The sequence below is a fragment of the Pundamilia nyererei genome, unplaced genomic scaffold (genome assembly GCF_000239375.1).
Source record: "Pundamilia nyererei isolate P.nyererei 1_Seehausen unplaced genomic scaffold, PunNye1.0 scaffold00068, whole genome shotgun sequence".
In the NCBI taxonomy this organism is placed as follows: domain Eukaryota; kingdom Metazoa; phylum Chordata; class Actinopteri; order Cichliformes; family Cichlidae; genus Pundamilia; species Pundamilia nyererei.
In genome coordinates this window covers 714,321-732,184 of record NW_005187469.1, presented here as the reverse complement: position 1 = coordinate 732,184, position 17,864 = coordinate 714,321, and the positions used below count along the sequence as shown (strand labels likewise).

At 39.7% G+C, this 17,864-nt stretch overlaps 1 protein-coding gene across 2 annotated transcripts in view; it reads right to left on the bottom strand.

Moving 5' to 3' along the window:
• LOC102193287 (alpha-1,6-mannosylglycoprotein 6-beta-N-acetylglucosaminyltransferase B-like) overlaps positions 1 to 17,864 on the bottom strand; it is a 122,088-nt gene that overhangs the window by 61,196 nt on the left and 43,028 nt on the right. For both annotated transcript variants that reach the window (XM_005736237.1, XM_005736236.1), the window contains exons 4-5: positions 3,079 to 3,188; positions 618 to 694 (exon numbers count right to left, since the gene is read on the bottom strand). In XM_005736237.1, the coding sequence (XP_005736294.1) occupies positions 618 to 694; positions 3,079 to 3,188 (187 nt within the window). The remainder of the gene's footprint in view (positions 1 to 617; positions 695 to 3,078; positions 3,189 to 17,864) is intronic.

Here is a 17,864-nt window from a genome sequence, read left to right as displayed (position 1 = left end):
ATATATATACATATCTATAGATATATAGATATGAAACAACAATTAATAACTCACAACTGTCTTTCTGCAACAGGACAAAATAATGGTAACAAAATGTTTTTAAATCATTTTCTATTAATAACTGCACATTTATAAAATTAGGAAGTTCCAGATTTAGGTGTGACCAGCAGAGGAGCTTGGTCTGCTGTGTAGAAGATCAGCTGATGGTAAAACTCCTAAAGGATGTGTTGATAAAGCTGGTTTTAAGCAGGCTGATCACAGGTGCAAGCTGCTTTGAAACCCATCATAACTCTTTATTTAGTGTCATATTTACTGACACTGACGCCTGTTATGTTCTGTGCTTCTTTCCTCTTCTGGCTTTTCATAAAGCCAGAAGAATAAATGGAAATCTAACAGCTGGGAAGTGTGCTTCATGTATGCGTGAGGAAGGGTGGAGAGGTCACATTACAGAGCCATGCCACCAAAACCAAATTAGTGTTGATAGAAATCGTGTTATTTTTTCTTTTAGATATAGTATCTTAAAGTTTATTATTTAATTGGGTAGTTATACCCTCATTAAGCCCAAATCAACTAGTCAGTTTCACACAGTGAAATGAAGAGAACAGCTAAATACTCACATCTACTTTTCCAGGACACTCTGGGAAGCGAGGGTCTCTCGGCACTTCACACTGACTTGACGACCCATCTCTCAATACTGAAAAGACACAGTGAGTGAACTTTTGCTTCCAGATTAAAACATCAATCTGTGATTTATAAGCTTCACATTTTACAGAAGATATTTACATTTGTAAATATCCAGTTAAATGATCAATTGACTTACGCCTGCTGTGAGTAAAATTAGCCACAATCACTGATGCTTCATTAGTCTACAGGCTTGAAGGCTTAGTTCACTTAAATCAGTTGGCTCTAATGAGAATATTTATTCTCCAGTGAATATAACATTTCCAACAGCAATCAGCCAATGTAATACTATCTATCAGCTCATTTATCAGCATATGGAGCTTGTCAAAGTCTCTTTAAAATTCCAGCCTCGTTTCTGCTAATCGATTTATTTACTCAAAATGACTAGACATGAACTCGTCTGACCCAAAGGCTGCCCTCTGAGAACCAAGAGGTTACAGCATTACTCACAGTAACAGCTTTACTCCACTTGCCTATGGAAATTTCATAGCAATATTCACTTCCTTCCATAACAGAATCATTTACTGTTTATGTCATACATGCTGTGAAGTGCTCATAAATCTCCGTGGTTTTCCCTTTGCAGCCTTGCAACATATCTACTGCAGTGCACAATATTCACTGGGCCTGACAAAGCAGTCTGTCTCCCGCTGCCGCCAACCATCCTTCAGTTACGCTAGCAACTACGTCTGCTCACTTAGGCTGCACACACTGCATTAATTGCTCCAATGACTTAGTTAACTGCCTCTCTGCTGCCGATGTGAGAAGAAGGGAAGACTGTGTCCGAGAACCATTGCAGTTAGATTTTCTCGCTCTTTCCCCCTCTCTTTTAAATCCCCTCCTTCTCTCCCTAGTTCTCTCTCCGGACCATCACATCTGTCTTCTCTTAGATTCTGTCTGTTTCCATTTGCCTAATGAAAAAGAGACATTTCTCTACATAAGTCTTCCCTGGGGCTTGTCTCCATCAACTGAAAACATACACGGATTGGCTGCAAATGTGATTACAATAGCAACCACTAAGGCAACAACTGAAAATGTGGTCAACTAACAAGATAAAAACTTGACTTCTGTCCCTTCTAGATGGAACATAAAAGCCTTGCCAGTGTTTGAAGGGAAGGAAATTCTAATCACGTCTTCTAACTCTATTTCTCCTGTTGTTTCTTCTCGCACATGCCTGACCACGAGATAAATAAACCGCCACTGAGCCGTATGATAATAAAGTCTGCCAGCAGTGTTTCAATTCATCTGTGATTAGAGAAAGCAGCACTGTTTTCATTTTGGCGTGTGCCATTGTCCCTGCAGATGCAGAGGCGAAAACAAAAGGAGAAGTAATGCTCATTTATTCTCATGTAAAGAGTTGAGCAATTAGCCTCAAGAAAAAAGTAACAGAGGAAAGTGGGCGGATATTTGTTATTACTGCGGTTTTGATTAAAAAAAAGTCTGTTGTGAACAAGACAACAGAAAACCACACAGTTGGATAAGAGCTGACATTTACAGAGATGACCTCGCCTCCACTTCAGAGCTTCCGTGATGATTCCATAGCCTGAGTTTATTTCTCTCGATTTTTAATTTACTGGAAAAAAAAAAACAAAACAAAAAAAATCTGATATGACAGACTACAGAAGATTCTGGATGTTGACTCTAATCAAACATCTCATTTTTTTCATGGTGGTGTTTTTGACTGTCTATTTTAATCTAGTATAACGACCCATTGTCCAAATACTTTCTACTATGTTTTAATATTTTTGTGTCAGAAGGTGTCAGACAGAAGTCTGCTAACTGACACGGTATGAAAACTGATTTGTGTCAGTGATAAAAAACAAAACAAAAAACACCCGAATAACAGATGTGTGTGTGTTTCTGTTTCTCCTCATTCCTTTGCATGTGTGGGTCTGCATATTTGTCATCACAAGCTGACAGCTGTTCATGTGTTCAGCTGTGCTTCAAGTTGTAAATTACTGATTACATTTCAGTGGCTGATCTTATGCAGTGGTGCAATGTTTGCGATGCACTCTTCACATTGTGTGAGACCACGTATACCATCACTGGTACCAAGTGTCTGCCAGTCCCCTCCTCTTTTATGTGTACATTTTTATTGTGTATAATGACATTGTACGCAATTGTGTGTTTATTGTGCATAATGCAAGCCCGTTTCCCTTTGGGGTAACAACGTTAATCAATCAGTTTCTTAATGTAAATCATAAGAGTGGAGCAGGCTGGATGAGAGTGAGGTGCGTCTTGTATACTTATTTATTGTTCTTGTAATATCCCTGTGCTGTATATTAATTTATGATGTTGTCTGCAATTGTAGTCAATCTACAGAACAAGGAAACCAATGATAAGCTGGATTTTACTCACACATATTGTAAACAAGAAGGTGAAACCATGATGATACTGTACCTCTGCCTTGCACCATACTGTTTTGCAATATCTGCTCCACCCTGATGGCCATGTTAGAGACATTCTGGGCGATAGCTTGGATCCTCTCCACCAGGCTGGCTGGTTGAAACCTGTAGACACAAAATACCTGGACTTAGAGTGAAGAAACGCAGGTGATCAGGATGGACAGGTGGCAAAGTACAGCACTTGTGTTACTTACACACCTGGCAGCAAAATCTTCAAGCAACCATTGCTATTTACCCCCATCTTGTGCATTGACATTTAGTGCATTCCCTACTACATACTCTTTCTCCATTCATTCATTCATTCACTCATTCATTCATGGGCTAATGACCCTCCTCTCTTGTTATTCCACTTCTCCACTTGTGGTTTCTACCTTTTTCCGTCCGATTTGTCGCCAACTCCCTTTTCTCTCTTACTTTCCGTTGCAACTCTCCCCCCCTTTTTTTTTTTTTTTTTACATCTCAATAGATGTAGAAGTGTTAGTAGGGGATGCAAATTAGTAGACACATGGTTGGAGCGTGAAATAGGAAAAGACCTTCACTGTTAATACCACTTCCTCTCTGGGGTGTGACACTTCCCATTCACATAATAAGATGTGTGGGAAATGTGTGCGTATTATGTGTATATGTTTCAGTTTTCCTTCCCAAAACATTAGACTGCATGGTTGCACGTCATACAGTGCAAAGCCAAGCCTGCACACCCACACTGCTGTGCCCATTATGTCCATTTAAATGATTCACTTGCAGCATGCAGCATGTGTCTGTGTATGCGTGTGCCTTCCTGTCTGACTGTATTGTCTAATCAGCAGATGGTATTAACCCTCATTAAAGCCAGAGGCTTGAATAAAGCACAATAACTCATCATCAGGGAAGATAATACAAATTATTGATCATGTATGTGTGTATATGTGTCTATATAGCATCATCACATGTCTGCTGAACTAAATTAATGCTAACAACAGCAACTAAATAAATAATAAATGATGGGGTGGAGGGAATATGTGAAGAAATTTTTTTGTTGCTTTACAAAGTGTAAACAAAGAACAGGACAGCCATCAAAGTGACAGGGAGTCTCCATGCTCCATTAACATCTTTGTAAGTGTCACTTGTAAGCTTCACTGCGTATGTTTGCACCCTCTTTAATATGTTCACTGCAACAGAGAATCCATTATTTTTAGGGGCATGTATATTTCAGGGACAACAGCTGTCACCAGAATGTAGAAATGTTGTAAAGTAAAGTGATGTGTAGTGGTTTGGTTAGGTGAGGTAAAATTTTGGCATACAGCACACTAACTTGTACGTTTGTCTGAATAATTCACATTAAGTGCAGCTATGGAATTACTTTTTTCTTTTTCAATAAAACTCTTGAAGAGTATGTACATGTTTGGAAAAATATTTTTCATTTTACATAATTTCTGTTTGTCAAAAAATTCTGTTCTTTAAAAACATTTTAAAGAAACATCCATTATTAGACAGTAAAAGTGAGTTTTGCTTCCAGTACCGAGCTAAGTATGAGCTACCATCCCAACTCCATCCATCTATCTATCTATCGATCAACCGGCAAGGACCTATTTTTAGCATTCTTTGCCCAGATCAGTGACCGGTTGATCAGCTTTACATATTAGTGGTTTGGTAATGAGGTTCATTTCAAGCATGTGCAAAACATACACAGCGGTGTAAGAATACTTGCGTATAAGGGATCATGTCATTAGTGTAAGTGATGACACAGAGTTCGCCAAAATAAAACATGGGGGAACCACTGCAAAAATGTTAATAACAACAAACCTAATGAACTTCACCCATGGACATTTTAACCACAAGTCAGTATCTTGAGGATGGGCAGTTGCTAGGATAATCCGGTCGTTAAGTCTGACGTCACTAGCCGTGTCTGGACCTAAACTCCGCTGCAGGTCCATATATCAAACGATCACTATGGCATTACTGAGAGTTGAAAAACTGTCTAAAGTCTTTCATCTTTAATAAAGTGATCAGCGTTCTGCTCTACCAGGTGTAACAATTGAATTTAACATTCAGGCATCCATGAAAACGGAATTTATGACATTTAACGGCGTTAGAAGTTAGCAGGGAGTTAGCTCGCTAGCTTCTATCTAAATACAATATAGCATGTCCTGACTGCCGGGTTTTGGAAACAAATTAAAACGTACAGCTCTGCTATCACTTCCAGCATAAATGAAGACAGAAAACTAAACAGCAGTAACGTTTGTAGGGTTACTGAAGTTTGGCTAGCTTGTATATAATGATGTGCTACGTGACCGCTAGCGACACAGCTATGTTAGCATAATATAAACAAGCTAACTTTTTTTCCACTCGATAAAAGTTTACGTGAGTGTTCTCGGTGGTCAGGAACAAATGTAATCGCATGGCAGGATGCTGTAAAAGGACCAAACTTCAGCCAGGAGAACAACTGAGATAATCCATCCACAATACGAGGTTAGTCATTCATATACTGCTGCATGGGCTGGGCTGTAGTTACATCCTAAGGTTTTAAAAACTGAGCTTAAATAAATGATTAGCGGTAATAAAAGCCGAGGGAGGTCAACGGTGATCACTGACTGTTTTAGGAGCTTTTTGAGATTAAATAGAAGAAAGTACAAAACATTAAAAATGTTAACAACACAAAAGCCATATTAAACGCAGACTACTTTAGGCCCGGAAGTAGGATTCGTCACGTCATCACTTAACGACTGGATTATGTAGGCAAATGGAAAAAAAAAAGAAAAGGGTTAATGTCCTGTTATCTGGTGAAATTATAAAGATACTGGAAAGTTACGTAAGTGACTTTTACTTGTTGTATATAAATTTTACTTTTATTTGATAAGGCACAATATGTCAAGTAAAGGTGGGCATACAGCAGTTCACTTTCAGTTAATTATTAGTAACTATTTCCAGTAGCAGAGCCATTATTATCTGTTGTTTCAGAGAAAAAGTCGTCTCCAGTTCTCACATTACTTAGCTGTGCTTATGCATTTTATATATTTTTTTTTAAGCACCGCATTTCATGTCAGTTTTGTATAAAAGGATTTTAAACTAGAGCTTAATTAAGATCAATTATTGCATGTATTTTTTATTGCCACAAATTATACTCCGCACATCTAACAAACTACAGAGAAAACAATATCCACTGTATTAACAAACCTTTCCAAACACACTTAGCATGAATGTGCTCTGTAGCAGTTATAATAAGAGCTTACAACAGAACTAATTATGATTTCAGTCCTCTGTTTCATTGAAGTGAGGAAAATACACATTAGTAAATTGCATCAGTTCAACTTATTATCTTACATTGTCTTACAATGAGAACCAGGATCATTTTAGGTTATAAAATTCGACTGAAACATTAATATTATTTTAGAGAGGATTCCACAAAAGTTCCCAGCCGAAGAAGATAACACAGTGCTTGGTAAGATAGGTAACCCATCTTATGTAAGGCTCTCTTTGGGGGGCTTAACTGTGCAACTTTGCCTCATGGAACATGACCTTCTAATCTCAGCTCTAATTTATGCTACAGTGTAAACTAATCTCGAGAGATGAACACACAGGGAAGGAGAAAGGAGACAGCCAGAGCGGGAGAAACTAAGGCAGAGATGTGGATGAAAGAGCAATAGAAGCAGCTTGCACAATGTGATCCAGATAGGGCAAAAGCAATGAGGAAGACATACATAGACTGGGAGAGTTGAGGATAAAATGGAATAACATTGGCATGAAAGGAAAGGAGATCAACCATCCACAGCAAACAGACCACGAGTGCCAGAGGGACCTTTATGTTAAGGAAAAAGAGGATAAAATAAAGGCATCCCCTGTGCCTTCACGAGGAAGCAGACAAAACAGCTTGACTGAAACATTAAACGATGATTATGATCAAAGAAGTACAAGGATATACATATTTGATGGTTGACTGTTGCACGCTACTTGCAATAAAGTTTCCTCCCGTTTGATGAATGTAGACAGTTGGCTCTTTTACAAATGAGCGGAACAAGAAATGAGGAAGCGCAAAGGGAAAACAAAACGGGAAGAAAGTATAGGGGGAGAAGAAACGAGAAGAAATTCACAGATGGAGCCAAGTAGAAGTAGAACACTCTGAAAATGAACTGGCAGCAAGAGAAAATCAATGTTAACTAGAGGGAGGCTTTCTAAGGATACAAATAAAAATCTGTTTTCATGTACTTATTTCTCTCTCCCTCCCATTCTGCTTAATGACTTCATCCTCTTAAGGGAAGAGGACAGCTCTGGCAGCATCCCATCAATGAAAGCTATCTGAACAAAAGATCCACATGACAAGGTGTTAGCTTGTGGGTTTGGCTGGTGTTTTTTTGTTTGTGCTCATGTTGTCTTATGCCACCCCCGTTTCATGGTGTTAATAGACCAATTTTCACAAATACAGACTGGCATATATGCCTATACACATGTATAAAGGCACAAATAAAGTGCTTGTGCCAACAAACGGTTGATGAGTTTGAAGAAAAAGAATATGAATTGTATGCTATGATTTTTGCAGTCATCAGACATGAATAAATATGGGAGATTTTAAGGAGCCTGGAAAGAAAAGCGACTGGACTTTTTTAGGTTTCTTGAAAGCGTTTCACCTCTCATCTGAAAAGCGTCATCAGTACTAAAACGAAATCAAGTATTTAAACCCTAATGGGAGTTGTCTGTGAAGCTTCTCAGTCATCCAGGTCATCGTAGTCAAAGGAGCTTGCAAAGAAAAGTGTCTGGACTTCTTTAAGTTGTTTGAAGACGTTTCACCTCTCATCCAAGAAGCTTCTTCAGTTCTAAGGTCAAATGGTGGAGAGTCCCAGATATAAACCTAGTGGGAGTGACCCCCCCCACAGAGGGACAAAAGGACCCCCTGATGATCCTCTAATCGCCTGAGCCAAGGTGTGAAACTGGGTGTGGGTCCCAATCAGCCAGAGTTTCGGGTATGTTCATTGTGAAACCTGGCCTAATGGGAGTTGTTCCTTTAAAAGGGTCATTGACCCACTATTGATCATGTGCTTCATCAAAAGAGCCAAGGTGTGAAAACCCATTGTGAGACCTTGACTCGCCCTACCATGTGACCTACTGAGATCACCTGACACAAGTTGTGAGTGGGCAGTAATACCCCTTGTGGTGTCCTCGGATCAAAAATGGTCCCTAGGTGAATGGCAAACAAGCATATGGGAATCACGAGGATCTCAAAACTGCATTGTAGGTGGAAGACAGTTGGCGTTGTAAGCCACCCCCCTGTTCAAAGATGGTCATTCACAGAGGGAATAGGTGGCCTCTTTCACTCCTCTTTCAAACCATCTGTCCAAAATGTGAACACTGGCATCCTCGAAAGATTGGCCTTTATCTTTTAGATGCAGATGTTGTGCCATGCGTGTATGGAGTGGCTGTTTGGTTTCTCCAATGTAGAGGTCTGAGCATTCCTCGCTGCACTGTACAACATACACTACGTTGTTTAAAATGTGTTTGGGAGTTTTGTCTTCGGGATTAACCAGTTTTTGTCTGAGGGTGTGGGTCTGGAGTGCATTGGGATTTCATGCTTTCTCTTATATACCTGCTACAAGGGATGACCAATGATGAAAATGTTGTTGTATTTGTTATTCTATATGATATCCTACCCTTCTGTAAAGAAGTGCAATCACTTTTTTTTTACAAGCTCCTTAAATTACCACGACCTGGACGACTGAGAACAAGTCAGAGGACCTGGACATTACAGACACTGTCATATCCCTGATAGCTCAATAACATTGAGTAATATTGGCAGACTGATACTCTTAATTGAGATCATCTATAAGCATCTTATAGAAAACAAATCCTGCTCCTCACACACGTCTTAAATAATCAGGCCCAATCTTATCTTAATGGCCTTGTAGTACCATATCACCCTATTAGAGCACTTTGCTCTCCCACTGCAGGCTTACTTGTTGTTCCTAAAGTATTTAAAAGTAGAATGGGAGGGAGAGCCTTCAGTTTTCAGGCCCCTCTTCTGTGGAACCAGCTTCCAGTTTTGATTCAGGAGACACTATCTCTACTTTTAAGATTAGGCTTAAAACTTTCCTTTTTAATAAAGCATATAGTTAGGACTGGATCAGGTGACCCTGAATCCTCCCTTAGTTATGCTGCAATAGGTGTAGACGGCCAGGGAATTCCCATGATGCATTGAGTATTTCTTCTTCAGTCACCATGTGTTAATAGACCTCTCTGCATAAAATTATACTCGTAATTAATCTCTATCTCTCTTCCACGGCATGTTTTTTATCCTGTCTTCCTTCTCTCTCCCCAACCAGTCGCAGCAGATGGCCGCCCCTCCCTGAGCCTGGTTCTGCCAGAGGTTTCTTCCTGTTAAAAGGGAGTTTTTCATTCCCACTGTCGCCAAAGTGCTTGCTCATAGGGGGTCCTATGATTGTTGGGTTTCTCTGTATGTATTATTGTACGGTCTGCCTTACAATATAAAGCTCCTTGAGGCCACTGCTGTTGTGATTTGGTGCTGTATAAATACAATTGAATTGAACTGAATAGAATTTATATAAGAGTATTGGGCTTTTACAATTTAAGAGCACCTTAACAGCACATTGGATTCTCTCACCCAAGGGGAAGGATCTAATGTTTCCGAAACTTTCTCAGTCATCAGGGCTTTTGCACCATTTTAACATCAATTCCTTTTAACACCTCAGTAAATACAAATTAGGACCAAAGAATGTCAAAATGAGCCAGAAATGATCCCAAAAAATGACCCAGAAACCTGGGTCAAGTAAAACATTATGCCCTCTCATTTAATGTTCATGTAGGTAGGCTAAAGGCTAAAGTAACTAAAGAGACAAATCAAATATTTTGAAGCTACTTTTGAAGCTACCTGTCTCTGTTCACTGACTACAAAAAAACAAACAAACTTTAAAGCAAGTGAATCCAGGAAATTAATTAAATAGGTGTTTCGTTGTTGATTACTTCCAATAGCTATTGTAGAAAGAAGGCCCCAGCAGTGAAGAAGTGTAGCTACTGATGGAGCCTAGATGTTGCTTAAGGGAGGAGAAATTGGTGAAGCAATGCCCGAGTAGTGATCTTCCTAGTGTCTATGCCTAAGGGCAAACTTACCAATCTAGCGGCTTATCCACTGCACAGTAAAACCGAGTGAATCAAATCTGCATCCTTTCCCCCTCCCTCATCTTCACCTCCCATTTCCTCTGTCCCTTTCCCTCCCTTTGCTCCTTTTTGTACTTTAATGAGTGGCTGCCCTGTGGGCGAATCATAGGCTGGGGCCTCAGACATCAAGTCCCATTCACTGCTACATTGGAGTGTGTCAGCACCAATGAAGCTCACATTGTGATGGGACTGCCGCCCAGTGTACATGTGTGTGAGTGTGTGCATGGGTGTGTGTGTGTGCCTGTCTGGCCTGGATTTGGGATATGTTTTTATAAAGTGCTTTCCTCCCATTTGTTCCTCTCCCTGCTGGAAAAAATCACACTTTACCACGTCACTCATTCCCAATTTCCTTGCTGACACACACTCACTCATTCTGTGTAGAGCAGCCGGAAGAGAACGTGCAGGGAGGAAAACAGGAACGTAGAAAGAAAAGTGAGACAGAGTTATTAAGAACAGGGCGGAAAAGAAACACAGGAAGTATACGAGAGGGGAAACGATTGAGTGAATGAAAATTACTGAACTAAAGAGGAACGTTAAGTCATCAGTGTTGTGATAGTCACTCTGGTGTGCGTGTGTACAGCCATAATTTCTGCAGGTGCACAGATCTGTGCACTTTTCTCAGGATCAAACTGCTTTTTAGCAGGAATGACCTCACATTAACTAATATGTGCACACACACACACATACATATTACTCCCCATCACAGAAGTTACGATTACGAATACATGGTTGTGTATGTGTGCCCATTTCTATCTGCCCACCACTTTCCTTTGTTTCTTATTCTGCATGCTGAATCAAAACTTTCATTCCAGCTATCAAAACTCCTCCACTCCAAGGGTCTCCTTCTAAATCTGAAACAAATTTCCAAAAAAGAATAATGATAAAAAAAAATCAATGTTTTTTGTGATAACAATGTGTTCTGGATTAAATTTTATATTACTCACAGAGCACCAGTGCTGAGTTAAACTTTGTAATGAGAGAATTGAAGAACGTTGCACTGCTTGTAGAAAAACTTGAGTCAATCTCTAACCTTGATTTTTTTTCCTTGTCTATTTTGTGGGTTTGCTCTACAGCATGACCAATAGAAATTGGCTGCTATCCTTGCCTGACTTTGGCGTACCTAAAATATACTGGTGTAAATATGCTGCAAGGCTTTAGGTATGAGTCACACAGTGACCCAATACCTCAAACTACTTAATGAAAATTGTTGCATTGAAAGTAAATTTCTATTATTGATATCAAACACAGTTGAAATATATTGTATGTACAAAACTGCTCACTGGGCTTTGGAAACCAGGAGACACTGTAATGGATTTTTTTTTTTTAATGAGTGGCTAAAAGAACAGTCAGTAAGATATAAGACTTCACAATCACATGAAAATAGTTTTCACATGATTATATCTCCTACTTTACCCAAATACACCCAAGTCCTTGCATTTCCTCCTTGGCAGGTTTGTGGAGCGCCAGCATCTTTTCATGTGTTCCACATCCCTCATGTGTTAAACAACAGACATAGATCAAACACAGACTTTCTTCTGTCCATAACACTTTCTATGTATCTAAGTTTAAGTTTTGTGTCACTTCATGTTGAGGACCTGTTAGGTGGCCTGTTTCCTTAACAGAACATTTTCATGTAGTTGTCTTGTTGCACACCTTTTAATCAACCTTTCTGACTATCAGGCAGCCACAGGCAGTTTGTGTCGTTCTCTTAGTAGGAAGCAGCACACCATTATATGTTTTCAATTTTATTTCCTAAATGAATAAATATCCAGAACAAGAAAAGAAAGTGTTTTTGGCCATTTTAAAAATACTATAATTGAACATACAGAGGCTGATGCTTCATCAACTCACCAATTTCAGCGCTTTAATTACCACAAAGTTTTTCAGCTGTTAAAACATAATTTTGTTTTTTCCCCTAATGATCAATTAGCATTTCAAAGGATATCAAATGATAAGCTTTCATAAGTAACACAACGTTCCAACAGAAAACCGGAGTGATGGTTGCTGAAAATAGGTCTACCACTATGCAAATACTCCATTCAAATAACTCCTGTTAAATGAGACTATTGACAATTAAATGCCATTTTGATTTGATTTAATATCATATTAGATGAAAACAAATGTGCATTTTAAAAATATTTTTAGTGACCTTTTTTAGCAGTAGCGGTGAGCTCTAAATTGAGTTAAATTAGGAGAAAACACATCAAACACCTACTCGCATCAAACTGAGTATGTGTTCCAGGTTAATTTTGTTAGCTTGATTGCAGCAATCACACTCCAAATGTTGCCCTGTTGGAGTTTTTATACTTTCTTTTACTCAGTGGTTAAAAAAAAAGAAAACAGTTACTGTTTTGGTGTATTCTGAATACTTATTTTAAAAAATACAATAAATTAAAACACCTCACAAAATAATAATAGTACTGACCAGACACTATCTATCATTGTGGCTGGAGAGACCTTGCTAAGATTTATTCTCTACCATTCAGATATCATAACTAAATGCTTTTATAATGCTCATACACTCCATATTTTATGCCCGCAAGACAAACACTTTTAATTAAATATACATCTGTTTTAACATGCCCAAAAGACCTCAACCATAAGGCGAGAGGAGGCATCCTAATCCGATGGCCAAACCACCTCAGTTATTTCCTGTTGACAAAGAGGGGCAGCAGGTCTGGTTTGACCCCTCCTTAATGACAGAGCTCCTCACCCTCTCACCGTGGGTGGGCCCAGAAACCCTTCAGAGGAAGAGTGTTTGTACCCACTGTGTTCTTATTGCTTCACTTACTGCCCACAGATTATAGCCACAGCTGAGGGTAGGATCGATGATTACCGCAGATGCTTTATCAATCTGTCTGTCAATCTCCCACTCCACTTTTGAACAAGATATGAAGATATACTGGATGTACAAATCCAGTAGTTGTAATGTCATATGCATACTCTATGCATGTATTATATTAATTGCTATTAGGAATGCAAGAAAAAAATCAAGAAGGGACCATTATTACCAGTGTATGCTTGTCACATAAGAACCAAATTAATAATTAATAATCCACAACTAAATCTCCAAAATCTTTTGCAAATGGTGAAATCTGAAAGAGATACTACAAGGTGGTATCAGGGGAGAATGCTGCTAAGAAGCTTTGGATGGTCGTCTGTAGGAGGACTTTGAAAATCAAGAAGAGGAAGCGAGTCAAGGCAGAGACATGGATTAAATGGTGGAAGCTGAGGAAGGAAAAAATGTTGCACAGAGACAGAGGAATGAGGACAAGGTGACTTTGTGGTGAAATTAGGTACAAGTGAGTAAAAGAAACTATTCAAAGGAAAAGGTTAGCAAAGAAAACTTGTGATAGTCAGGGAGATGAAGACAATAGACAGGGATACTGGGAGGCTAGGCCTGCAGCAGAGAAAGGGAAAACCTGGTGTTGTATGTGAGGTTGGACTCTAACAAAGGAAAAAAAGACGTATATTTACTGGCTAGACAGAGAGATCAAGATGGAAAGGATGTACAGCAGATTAGGGTGATGAAGGATGTGGATGGAAGTGCACTAATAAGTGAAAAGAGTGTGTTGAGAAGCTTGAAGGATTACTTTGAGGAGCTCATGAATGCAGAACATGAGAGAGAGAGAAAGGAGGACAGATGAAGGACAGTTAATGAATTAGGAAGTGCAGAGAATTAGTAAGGAGGAAGTGAAATCAGCTATGAAGAAGATGAGGGGAAAGGGCCCAGATACATACCTGTGGAGGTATGGAGATGTTTAAGGTAGTGGACTTTTTAACCAGACTGTTGAATAAAATTAAAGAGAGTGAGAGGATACCTGAGGAATGGAGACATGCAATGGCACCAGTTTTCAAGAACAAGGGTGATGTGCAGAGGTGGTCAAAAGGGTAAAGCTAATGAGCCATACCATGAAGCTTTGGGGAAGAGTTGTTTAACCTAGGTTAGGAAGAGTGGTGACAACTAATGGGCAACAGTGTGGCTTCATGCCAAGAATGAGACTGCACATACATGTTTGCTTTGAGAGTGTTGATGAGACATATAAAGAAGGGAAGAAAGAGTTGCTGCTGTGTCTCTGTGGATCTATACAATAGGTTGCCAAGACAAGGTCTGTGGTACTGCATGTGAGGGTGGTGCAGGACACATAAGAGGAAGAAAATGAAGAAGAGAGTCCAGACAAGGATGAGTGGGTGGAGATTATATCTCCAGGGTGATCTGTGACAGAAGGACAGCACCATAGGGGAAAGGTGTCTGGTTTGGAAAACTATGACGCTGACAAAAAGAGTTAAAGATGTATAGATTTTCATTGTGAGTGACCAGAATGCACAGGCTTAGAAATGAGAACATCAGAGGAACAGCTCAGGTTGAGCAGTTTGGAAACAAAGTTATAAAAGCATGGCTGAGATGGTTTGGACATGTGCAAAGGAGAGACAGTAAACATACTGGACAAAAGATGTTGAGGTGCTAGGCCATAGGAAAGACCACAGAGAAAATTCATGGATGTGGTTAAGAAGGGCATGCAGAGAGTTAGTGTAACTGAGGATGATACTACAGATACACTGAGATTGAGGCACATGATTCACTGTGTGGACCCTAAACGGAGCAGCCAAAAGAACTAACTTCAGCATCATAAAATACAATTATTTGTGAAACATAATCTGTTTCTTATACCAATAATTACACAGTTTAAAAAGTTACATCATCAATGCTTGTTGGGTAATGCTGGCTGCAAAAGGGACTTTGAACTATTTGCTGTCATGCTAGCTAACGCCATCTTTTATTCCAATTTTCACAAAGTAGTTTGAAGCATTGTGTCGATACCACTTGTCTACATCAGCTGTGACTAATACCTTATAAATTCATTAAAAAAAGCTTTACTTTATACAAAAATAATATTGGGACATAGAGTGAAACCACTAAAACCTACAAACCATACTGCCCAACGCTACGTGGAGATGCTATTTAACTCAGTAACAGACTGTGTTAGTACTACTGTAGTTTGAGGCCATCGCTTGATAAAGTATGACCACATTATCTCCAAAAAACAAAGATGTGAACCAAAACTATTGAACTATAACCTTGAAATTCTCAATATAAAGGTTAAACAGAATCGGGCAGCCTTGTTGGAATGAAATCCCCAGCATGAACTTATTGCTGGCACTGTCAAACAAGCTCTCACTACCACTGTACAGGGACCAAATAGCCTGTTCTTATGATTCAGTTATCCTAATTATGTATTTGTGAAGCATAATCACTTGTTACTACATTTTTAACTAATTTAGAGAGACCCTGCAGTACATCTATTCATTATTTAGCTGTGATGTTGTAAGCTGACAGCAATTCTAGTGCTCAAGGGCAAACTGGACTAAGTGTTTAAAAGAGGATTGTGACACAGCATTGATTTCGGCTCATGTTTAAAAGCAATTACATCTTGCCCATAGTATAAGTATCTATTCACCCCCTCAAAACAATGCCCTTCAGTAGAGTAATATATGAATACCATCCTACTTTGAGTACCTGACAATATACAGAGTTACACTCTCAGCAGGGTACTTCTCAGTAATGGCCTAGGAGTAGAACGGCTTCCTCCACATTAAACAGCCCATTACTAGACATTGATTGCAGTTAACACCAACGTCAGACTGTATTAATCGTTCCATTCTTCCGCTCGAGTGCCTCTGCACAGACCTGAACCTGAGTGCTTATCTGGGATCATTTAACAAGGTTTGAGGAAGTGAAGGGATTTCTGTCAGTGTATATCACATCACTCCTGCTGAGTTTAGTCTGGCTGTTTGAAAATGAAAGTTGTAAATGAAGTGAATGTTATAGAAAGAGACAAATCAGATGTTTCAATGCTAACGGGGCAAAGAGGGGAGCAGTCTGATAAAAGCTAGAGTAGCAAGGTCATGCAAGACTTGTCTGTTTCCAGCAGGGATTTTGAGTTACCAGTCAGCAATTTCCACAAGTGGCTGTAGGAGGGGGGAAAGGGAGAGCAAGCACTTAAGAGCTAAACACAATATTGCAAGGAGTAAAAAGGAGAGAAGACAGAAGTCACAACTATAGTGGTGACAGGGAGATGCTGAACATGATAATAAGGAACTCATCTTAGCAACTGCAAAGCCATCTGGACATACAAGGGAAGATGAAACTGGAGCAGAAATTGGCCAAATTTAAATCACAAAAAAGGATCTACAGTACCACGAAAACGTCTGGGGCCACTTGTTGTTTCTTTATATATTGCTAAAATATAAAGAAATGAAGAGGAAAATGGGAAATAGTTAAAGTGAAAATATAAATGGAAATACAGTATATAAGGCAAAAGCAGAGTTTGTGTAAATCTAACGATCTTGAAATTAAGTGTATGGTATGACCAGTCTGAAGTCTCTCAGGCAAACTTTCTTGTAATTTCTTTAAGTAATCCTCAGGAATAGTTCTCCAGGTTTCTTGAAGGACATCCAAAGCTCCTCTTTGGATGCTGACTTCCTTTTGTTCCATTCTGTCAACATGAACCCACAAGCTTCAATAATGTTGAGGCTCAGACTATGGAGCGGCTGATCCATGACTGACAGTGTTCCATTGTGTGTTTTTCTATACAGGTATGCCTTTTCTGCATTGGCAGTGTGTTTGGGAGGACTGTCATGCTGAAAAAACTGTTGCCAGTCAGATGCTTCCTAGATGCTATTGCATGGCGGATCACAATCTGATTTTGTACTTTTCTGCACTCATAATTCCATCAATTTTGACACTTCCTATTTTATCCTCTATTTGTACAGTTTGGGACATTTTCCAAGGACACACTGCACGCCATGCCAACATAGGCCCAAAGAACTATTCATTTTCAGTTAATTGTTAGTAGTTTTCAGCTAATAGCTCTTTGGGAATCAACTGATTGGTATCTGTGCCTGTCAAACTGTGGAATTACTTAGCACTTAGTTCCTCCTACGCCGGGCGGCGCATCGGGCAGTTGGTGATCTCCATCAATGTTGGTCAGCAGCGACTGCTTCAGCTTCGTCCCAGGCAATGTTGACAGTTCTCAGATCATCCGTGAATGTTCGACGCCATGTGGTCTTTGGTCGGCCTTGCTTTCGCTTGCCAGTGCGTGGACGCCATGTCATGACAATCTTAGCTGGGCGATGAGGTGGTAGGCGTAAAATATGGCCCGCAAAGCGGAAGCGCCTTTCTGCAACAACATCGGCTAATGGGCGGGTGCCTGCTCTTCGTAGGACCTCCTCATTTGTTATTCGGTCCCGGTAGGAAATTCTCAGGATTTGCCGCAGGCCACGTTGTTGAAGCACATTCAGGTGTTGAATAATTGCACTTGTTGAGCACCAGGTTTCACTAGCGTAAAGTGCAGTAGGGAAGACGATAGAGTTCAATAGTCTGATCTTGACCCTAACATTCAGGGAGGTCGAGTTCCAAATAGGTTGGAGACGTCGCAGGACACCAGCTGCCTTCCCTACTCTGGCGTCTGTGGAATATTTGGCATTTTTTGTACATTCAACTAAAAACATAGGAACAAATTACATGTTTTTGAGAAAGGCTGCTACTAATAAGGTGCCTAAAAATACAATTTAACAGTAGCACCCCCAGGCTTCTACCTTTCTACCTTTAAAACCCGGAGAGCAGCCAAATGGCTGGTA